This window comes from Habropoda laboriosa, unplaced genomic scaffold, assembly GCF_001263275.1.
Source record: "Habropoda laboriosa isolate 0110345459 unplaced genomic scaffold, ASM126327v1 scaffold30, whole genome shotgun sequence".
NCBI classification, from domain to species: domain Eukaryota; kingdom Metazoa; phylum Arthropoda; class Insecta; order Hymenoptera; family Apidae; genus Habropoda; species Habropoda laboriosa.
In genome coordinates this window covers 928,250-938,523 of record NW_017100178.1, presented here as the reverse complement: position 1 = coordinate 938,523, position 10,274 = coordinate 928,250, and the positions used below count along the sequence as shown (strand labels likewise).

Sequence of the window (10,274 nt, the reverse complement as noted above, 5' to 3'; positions counted from 1 at the left end):
TTTGACCAGCCAGATACTTTTACGCGAAATTTAACAAATTGCCATTTGATTTAGTATTTCTCTTTGGTATCATAATTCTGCAAGGCAGAGTTGCCTCTATGTAAGAGAATTCTGCAAGACTTATAGGAATTTTTCAATTTTCTGATTATTTGTCGTACTATATTCATTTCGATTACCTTGAAACTAATGTATTGTTATTAAAAATGTGAAATTACAGGCAACCAGATATAGTTCGTGAAAAATATACCTAATACCACGTCAACGGCTGCGAAAATGTTAATTTTTGTTTATCTCAATATTATAAGCATTTTGTAACGACCATGGTACTTATATTATATTTTATATGTACTGTTCTTTGTTCTTGTAATGTAATTTATATAGCATGGGCTTGATATTCATCATTTAGGAAATATATAATACATTAAATAAACATATTCACTAATGTTGTTTTTACTTTATGATTAAGCTCTTCCAAACTTTGCTTACACCAATAACTGTTCGAAACATCAATTGAGAACTACTCAAACAAACAGCAGAATAGAAATGCTACGGTAATATTGTAAAACTTGTGTGAAAAGAATTGAACTTCCGTCATTATCTTTCATTACTCGCCTCATAAAATTTCAATTTCACTTCGAAACAATTTACCGCCTCAATGTCCAATTAACACTTGCACCATTACCATTCAAATCTCTCGCTAATCCTTTTCGCAAGATCTCGGTTCAAGCTCCAGCCCTAGTGCAAAGAAAATGTGACGAGAGATGGTTGCAGATTGTTTAACAGGCCGCAGGTTCAACGTTATACTCCAGTTAAGGAGAGCTTTTTTCCATCTGTACGAAGTAGACGCAGTAAAGTCGAATTGTTATTTCCTCGTTTCGAGTTCTCGGTAAAGGGCCGGGGGCCGACGTTTAGCGCTCGAAGGAAGACTAAATTACCCTTGTTACATCTAATGGCCTTCATAAGTTTAATAGTCCGACCGATCAGGTTACGCGTCGCTGACCGGAAGTCGCAATTTCACTCCAGCAAACGTTCGAATAGTTTTTTTCCGTTTTCTTCCTTTACAGTACCAGAAACACCTGTTCGTCCACATAGAAGGATCCACGACATACGCGGATCCATTGCTAGAGGCTGTTGATGTCAGGCAGATATACGACAAATTTCCAGAGAAAAAGGGTGGCCTGAAGGAACTTTACGACAAGGGACCACAGGCGGCCTTCTTCCTTGTTAAATTCTGGGCTGATCTCAATACGAACATCCAGGACGAAGCTGGAGCCTTTTACGGTGTAACAAGCCAGTAAGTAACGAATTGTTCAGTCTGTTCAAGACAGAACGTCTTATTATAGTTAATTCAGAGATGTAAAGAAATTGGACGAATTTAGAAACATTTTTTTTTGTCGAAAATTCAGAGGGCGAGTTAATTTATTTTCTCTGCAGCAGACATGATTATGTTTGAATATTACTTTTGCTACGCTTATTATAGGGGAATAAACAATTTATTCGAAAAAGGAGGGAAATTTTCACGCGACGAGTTAACTGGTTATGTTGTTACTAGGAACAAATTACAGTTAATCAATCAACAACTGTAACACCTATTTAGTGGTGTACATTCCATTTGAAATAAATTTAAAAAAGTAGAAGCAGAATTTTTTTTTTTCTATTCAAAATTTCAGCTGTGATTGTATGAAAATTGTAATGAGAAAGTTCAATGAAATTAAAATAATCGAAGTAGCAACAAACTATAATTCCTTGTATGTATAGAAAAATTAAAATTAATGTAGCCAATAATGACAAATTACAATTTGCCATCAAGAATTCAGTTTTATTGAAAAGATTCTCTTAGAATTATGTACTTTCCATGATCGGAGCAAAAAGCAACTCAGTTAAACGAAGAATTGCATTGGAAAGTAAGCAATTTAAGACTTTTCGACAGAAAAGGGGTAGCTCCAAGTATGTTAACAAAATATTTTTAGACATGTATGTTCGAAGTAGTTTATCCACTTAAAATCTACATATTATCACAGGATTATTACTATTACTAAGTAAATATATCATTCCTCTGTGGCAGATTAATTTTTCAAAAGTTGGAGTTGCCCCATTTCAGAATATTACGAAGTTGCCTCCTTTTTACAGCAAAATCTTCCATTTTAAACGATAAGTGGAGTTTTATACTGCGTGAATAAAATCAAATATATATTTAAAGCGAAATATTCATTCAAGTCATAACGATATAATTGTACAATTTAGGTAAAAGAAGTAAAGGTGCAATGATTAGTTTGTTAAAATCAGTTCAAAAACGCGAAATGTAGAAAGTTTTGTAATTAATCAATACTTTGCGTGAAGCTAAAAAGTAGACGATCTATACATTTATTCCGCATTTTCAATTCACTTTTTCATAAAAAAATAATCCTGTGCATGATTGTACTACCGATCCTATCCCATCCTGTATGCATTCAGTAAGGACTATCGACATAGCTGACAAACTCGTGTATGTACACTGTTGTTCATGAATACAGTAGAGCCTCCCGTATCCGTATTAATAGGAAGACAAAAGTGGCCGGATAAGAGAACTTTCGGATAATAGAACAATCACTTTTGTTTATATTAAAGTTTATTTGCTCAAATAGAGATCAACATAATTGACACTTTATTTCAGTATTTAAGGATCCCATTTCTTTTTGGCTGTTAAATCACATAAGTTTGTTTTAACATAAATAAATGTGTAGAGTTACGTTCTTTTTGTTTGACCGAATACAGGAAAGTGTACATAAGATTGTATGTAAAAATCACTACGGAACGACTGTTCGGGTAACAGAACTTTGGATAATACTAGGGTGGATTGAAAAGTTCACGGCCTAAGTATGAAGGATTGCAGCTAAGTGCTTGTAATTTTTACCGAATAATATGTAATTAATTGTGTACTAATGTATACAGTTTCGTGTCTCGTCATTTTTCTCAAATCATTCAAGGTCCTTGCGGTGATGTCCTTTGTCACCAGGTACTGGATCATTCCTCGCTTCTATTCGTCTCTTCTCCGTCGCTGTAAACACCCCTACGTCACCAGCTGTAAAAGAGAACAAACAACTGACAGAGCCACGAAACTTCGTACGTCGGCACACAAATGATCACAGATTACACCGTAAAAATTGCAAGTACCTAGCAGCAGTTCTTCCCACTTTGGCCGCGAACTTTTCAATCCACCTTCGTAGAACGTTCGGATATTACAGTATTCGGATAATGGGGGTGCGGATACGGGAGGCTCTGCTATACTTGCTTCTCCATCCATTTACTTGTAAATATCCTTTATTCTAGACAATTTTATTTTGAAAATTTCTCAAACTACGAATGAAATATTTAAGACCATCGTGGACGTTTGTGTACATTCGTCCATTGATATCAATATTGAATCTGTATAATGAAACCGGTGTTTTTTACAGATACGAGAGCAACGAGAACATGACGATAACGTGTTCGACCAAAGTCTGCTCTTTCGGAAAACAGGTGGTGGAAAAAGTGGAGACGGAATACGCTAGGTTCGAAAATGGCAGGTTCGTCTATCGTATTAGCCGTTCACCCATGTGCGAGTACATGATCAACTTCATACACAAATTGAAGCACCTGCCGGAAAAGTACATGATGAACAGCGTTCTCGAGAATTTCACCATTCTCCAGGTACGATATTCTTCTTGGAATAACCCCTCTTTCTCATTTCCTTTATGAAACGCTTGAAACCAATGATTACGATAATCAAATCTTGGAACACGAACATAACTGCTTAGCTGCCTAAATGTACAAATTATTTCAAGACACTGTCTGTATTTAAAATACAAATAAGCTATAGTGATAGATGTGTTTAACTGAAATAATTGTACAAAGAATTTATTCCGGCGGATATATTCGATCTCACCGCCTACGGGTTTAATTATATAACATTGTTAACTATTACTCCTGTGTATGTTAATGCCCGTGGTTGTGGCGATGAACTTTCGAGCTTTGTGGATGTTTGCACGATGTTCGAAGGGCCACCCAAATCATTGGGACTTGTAAAAACTGATCTATGGTATCGCGTGATGTGAGCTGGTTGCTCTTTGGTTCTTCTTGTTCGTGGTGGTTGAACGACTATTCGACGACTCAACTCTCCGACGTCGCGTCGAGGACGTCCGTGAGTGGGATTTTCGTTGGGACACGATGATTGGTTAATGGTTAACGATTGCATTTGTCAATCAGCGTGTCTAATATCGTCTTTACCGCCCTTCCAGTGCGCCCTTAGCGCGCTGTCACCTTGGAAGGGTGGGAGACGGTCGCGAGGGGTGGGCGGAGGTCCCAAAAATCTGGAATTTCCTCCGGGTGACTAATCGGCAAGCGGACCGTTGCATACGCCAGTGCGCCCTTAGCGCGCTGTCACCTTGGAAGGGTGGGTGACGGTCGCGAGGGGTGGGCGGAGGTTCCAAAAATCTGGAATTTCCTCCGGGTGACTAATCGGCAAGCGGACCGTTGCATACAGATGTGCCGTTCGGAAATTCGTGGTTTATGGTATGTTCGTAGGCTATTGAGCGCGAGGGACACAAATTACTAAAAATCTAGCAAAGCAATTCTAGTGACCCTCGCAGGATGTAATTAGACCCGTGCAAGCAATAAACGAAAATCCTCAACTCAAAAATAACCGTTCCCGGTCGATCGTGCCATAAACCGTTTCTACAGAAAACCTAACAGTGTATTTTGTTCGTGTTTGTCTAGAGCTAGAATTACAGGGAACAAAATTACGAAATTTTGTATTTTGATCACGTGTACTTTTTAATATCATTACACTTTCCTCATCTGACATTCGTATATTCTTCTATTGAAACGTTTCTATCAAATGTTACGAATATATCAACGACAGGATGCAGCAACTTCGTTTTCTTAAATAAGATTCTCTTTGTGTATACATACATTTATCTCTCGCGTAATTTTCATGTTTTGAGTTTCATACCAATAATGAAAGCGACCAATAATGATTATACAGTTAATTGAGTGGTGAAGTATATTTTGGATAATTCGTGGCGCAAAACAATCAATAGTCTAACAACGATTCTACAAATTTTTACATTGCGTTTTATAACTATGAAATTATCCTCAATTTAAATAAAAGCAAAATTGCAAACCTTTGTACTATCTTTGTTCTTGTGTGCAAAGACACGATGTTTCTATTCATAATGAAGTAGAATTTCGCGACATTCGTTGAAGCACGATACACATAATTTTTCTTAAGCTACATTATAAATTTCTCGTACGATTATTGCAAAATATTTATGAAATATTCGTACGTTTATAATGCGCAGCCTGCAACAATACTCGGAAAAACATCGCTTTATATACTACTTCAATGCCCTTTACAAAATTACATCTAGCCAAAGACCCGAAGAAACAAGGTACAAATTCAGGAATTTTTTTTTTTCGAGATACAAATGAAAATTAAATCAACATTTTCTCTACCAAAAACTACCAAAGGATACATTTATTGATTTGATGCGCTGAAATTTTTATAAAAGATTTTGTAAAAAAATATCAATAATTAACGTTTTCGTGATCTCAATTTGGTATCCATTATGATGATCGGTAGAAAAATAAGAAATTCTTTAAAAAAATAATTCGGTCATGAAAAAATAATAACAGCAGGCTATGTTCGTTTTTTAAGCGTTCGCTGGTGGACATTATTCAGACCAAACAATTCAGTTGAAAACAAAAAATCGAATGGATTGTAAAGATAAACAAAATATAGAAGTTCTCTGGTCCTTCTAATTTTTCATTTTGTTACGATATATACAATTGTACTAATTTTGAAAATATCGATCTAAAATTTTCTAAATGTATTTTTGAAATCGATTTTCTACCCCTCCAAGTAGATATAGCCCTTAAGAGTTATATTCCTCGTACCAAGTATCGCTTATAATTTCTTTTTTCTTAAATTGCAGGTTGTTACGAACAGGGATACGCAGGAAACGTTACTGTGCACAGCATATGTGTTCGAGGTGTCGACGTCCGAACACGGTGCACAGCATCACATATACAGATTGATCAAGGACTAGCCTGCTTGAACCTGCTCGCCATGCAGCCATCCACCCCCATCAGTGCCTACCATCATATTAAAAAAAATCATCCATACGCGCATATACACGATTACACACAAAAATGTTAACCCTTTGAAGCGTCGTGGTTATTTTGCACAACCATACCGGGCTTTTAAGTTTCTTTTATTTCGTTATATCGTCACTATTTTCACCCTTTATCACTGTTATAAATACAGTATTTACATGCAAGATAAATACAATATGTATATCATGTACTATAACGCGACATTTCATTTTAATTGAGTTGCATGTTAAAAATATATCAGTACTTATACAATTTGTTTTTCCCTTTTTGTCCCCTTCGTTTTATCGATCATAAATGATTGACGATTTTGAAGATTTCTTTTAGGTGCACACTTCAAAGGGTTAAGCGTGAATACATGATTGTAAACACGCTCAATCTATACACAGTTACATTTCGTGTCTATATGTAACAGAGTTTCTATCGAAAATGTTCTGCCTATAAACTCGAGACCAATTATGTATATTCGTATATTTTATTTGCAACTTGGATATTCAACCTGATTTTTAGTCAAATCACATGTTTTAATCAAATTAGTTGTTTGTTCATTCAGTATTTAGGAACATTTTCTGTGAAACTCCTTAAAGAGAACTTGAAACTCATACACGAATACATACACATACATTACACACGTATGCATACATGAACACACGAACACTTTCACACATTAGAAGTACTGGCCAGCCCGAGCTTGAGTTTGATTCAAAACCGAAAGAAGTTGTAATAAAAATTAATTGGTACGCGTTTTAACGTATCGTGGAAGGATTTCCTGCTCGTGGTCTCTGCAGGAAGCATGTTCCAGATGACGAAATTGTAAATTTTATATCGAAACAGATATAATCGTATATATATTTTATGAATATTCCGTCATTCGCTTGTATAACGATCGAATTCGTCGCGGTTTTAATAAAAGAGATATAATAAAAGTTAAGTTGAAATTGACGACAATAAATTTGGTATGGAAATAAAATGCGAATCATGAATATAGTGTATGTACCGAAACGAATAAGAAAAAAAAAAAACGAGAAAAAGCATAAAAAAAAAAGCAAGATGCGAAACAGACTCTGATCTCGGAAAGGCGTGGTACCAACATAATTTAGTATTATAGTTTTATTATTAAACTAGGAAATAGATCAAACAAGACATCTACACACAGATAAACATATATTACATATAAGAATATATATGTTAAATATTAATGCAATGATTACGATTTACATTGTTATAAATGATCGTGTATAAAGTTATCTAAGTGATTTCTAAGTTTTAAACGAAATGGAAGTTGAATAGAGAGGTAATGCCATTATGATTTCTTAAGTCTCCTTGGTTACATTATCATTATTATAATTGTTTTTTTTTTTAATTATCCAAACCGAGCAAGGTCGAAAGTAACATTACGGAGACCTTCCCTTAAGCTTTTTGTTGTAGAATTGTTTTTTTCTTTTTTTTTTTTTTCTTTAGCTGTATTACGACTAACGGTAAGAAGTTTTCGCTGTAGAGCTTTTTAATTCTCAATGATCAGATGAAAGAAAAGAAGCAATGAAAACGTTGATGATTTTTACGTACTTTTTAAAAGAGACAGTCTTTTAAACGCACTTACAGTCATGCAAACCCACCCACACTTAGGCAGCGACACTTAGATTAGAGGGATGTGTTTGTATTTCTTGTAATCACTTTATTTCATACTCTAAGATCTTTTTTTCTTTCTTTTTCTATAGTTCTTACTTGAATGACTTTCTTACTTAGCGTATTTCGTTTGTTTTTATCTTTCTACTACACGCTTACGAAGCGAGTACATCAAATTCTATCGATTGCGTGCGCTTGATATGAATAACGTCCATCAGATATGTAGTCGAAGCCTAGTGATAAGAGATTCCTCTCTTTAACTTGGTGATATGATCATCTTAATACTTTTCGACTGAAAAATATTGAAATTAGTTCAAGAGCATGAAGCAAATCCCTGATGCTTGAACTTGATTCTCCATTTTAATGAGGAGTAACAACGTAATAGCGTGACTTCATCGCAGCTCTCTAAATTCGAGCATGCTTTTAGCAGAGTTCATACAAAACCTTGCTTGACAATGTTTCGTACTTAATATCATTTTTAGGTTTCAACATATGGGCCAGAAAAGTTTCATATAGAGATACTGTTTCATGATTTCAGTGACGATTATTTAAGAGAGTAGAGGACCATTAAATCTTGCGATTAATTTTATTTCGTCACATCTCTTGCAGAGACTAAACACATGTAAATGCACAGGAAACTTTTTACATATTCTTTAATCTGATCAATTGCGTGTTCCGAAACAGGACTTGCCTATGGAGCAGTGAATATTAAGATAATACAGAAAAGAATCATGTATACTTTAAGGAAATAATTAATACTTACTGTATTCTTTACTTTAATTAACTTTTACGCAACAAGTGGCAATGTATTTTGATCTCTCTTTTAGTCAGAAATATGTCGCTTTTTATTTGGGGTGAGAATTGAATTCGCTAAGTGATTGACTGAATAACGAAGGAACTTATATATTTAAATAATAATGTATGTGGCTTTCGTTCAATAACTGGCAGCTTTCACGATTTCACAAATTTTACTTATTGTTACCTTTTTCTTTTTTTTTTGTAATAATTGATTGTAAGTCTCGTTTTTACATATTATATCTATAAATTGTAATTTTGCTAAATTGTGTGTACTTTAAGGTGGAATTGGAACCATCAAGATGATTTTATATAATATTGTGAATAAACTTAACTATTTGTTTTTATTAGTACTAGTTGCTAGATTATGAAAAAAATGGAGAGATATTTTTCTGTAATTTAAAGAAATTTTAATAAACGGAAATAAATATATGCGACGATAAAAATTATTTTGTTTAATGTTAATTGGTCAAAGACGTATTTGATGGTTCTAACTCGACTCGAGATAAAGCGTTATTATTACAAAAACAAAAATTACGCAATATCTTTAAAAGATACTCATATATCGTTTTCATCATGCGAATTTTTATTTCAACGAGAAATTACAAGAAAAAACGGAAGGAGTTTGAAATCGCAAAAAGGAGCACCGACACTAATATTATTAACATTAATGAATAATGATTTTAAAGTAAGCGAATTACATTTATAAGGAAAGATTACGAAAATATATATTTATCTATGTCTTCTGTGAAGATAGAAAATAGCACTCTCTCACTCTATATTGATGATATCAGAAAAAGAAAAAAACTGAAATCCATAAAGATACAAATGCAGAAGTAGATTAGGGAAAAAAAAATGGAAGGATTCGCACTGTACACAATACATGATACGATCGATGAAGAAACGACGAAATTTGTTAAATATCTTAAATATCTTTGTACATATTTACATAAAGATCATCAAAGAAAAGTTCCAGTGACGACGTTTTATGTGCTGCATCTTTATGCAGAACATTGGCGAGAACAAAAAGTGATTTGTTTGTAACTCATGAACCCAATTTTTACACTTCAGAATTAGAAATATTAAAATTTTTCGTCTGTATTTTCATAGAGACTCATGTATTATAAAAATGATTTTTTTAGTAAATAAATTACAATAAGCAGTAAAGTATAAATTGTTTACAACAATAGTTAAAATTTTGATTTGATATTGAAAAATTGATTTATACATTAGATTTTCTAAATTGCTAATTTAAATCATTACTATCTCTATGAAAACATCGACTATAATTCCTGCAACGCGTTACTAAATTATTTGTAAGCATTAAAAGTTTACGTCTACTTGCAATTTATATTCCTTCATATCCTGGAACTGCCATATCAAAGAATTGAGCTTGATTATAAAAATGATTAAGTGAAATATTGATCAGAAAGAATGGGATCTACCTGTATATTATCATAAATAAAATGAAACGAGGATCAAAGTAGTTGATTTAACAAGTAAATAAAGAACGAAATGATATATCATTAAATTAGAGGTTTAAAAATATAATAGAATTCAGTATATGTACAGTATTTGAAAAACATGTTTATAATTTGTATGGAAAATAAAAAATTGATATAAAAAGAAATTGTAATCCTTTAACTGTCCTTAATGATACAATAATTTTGTTTGAAATATACTATAACGTTACTTTTTTTTATTAATTTATTATACGATTAATT

At 33.4% G+C, this 10,274-nt stretch overlaps 1 protein-coding gene across 2 annotated transcripts in view; it reads left to right on the top strand.

Annotated features, from left to right (window-relative positions):
• LOC108578955 (protein scalloped) overlaps nucleotides 1–6,211 on the top strand; it is a 443,348-nt gene extending 437,137 nt beyond the window's left edge. Inside the window, exons 7-9 of one of the 2 annotated variants that reach the window (XM_017942377.1) lie at nucleotides 1,065–1,294; nucleotides 3,435–3,669; nucleotides 5,952–6,211. In XM_017942377.1, the coding sequence (XP_017797866.1) occupies nucleotides 1,065–1,294; nucleotides 3,435–3,669; nucleotides 5,952–6,065 (579 nt within the window). In that variant the 3' untranslated portion in view covers nucleotides 6,066–6,211. The remainder of the gene's footprint in view (nucleotides 1–1,064; nucleotides 1,295–3,434; nucleotides 3,670–5,951) is intronic. The other variant, XM_017942378.1, reaches the window with a different exon arrangement.
• Nucleotides 6,212–10,274: the final 4,063 nt, after the last annotated feature.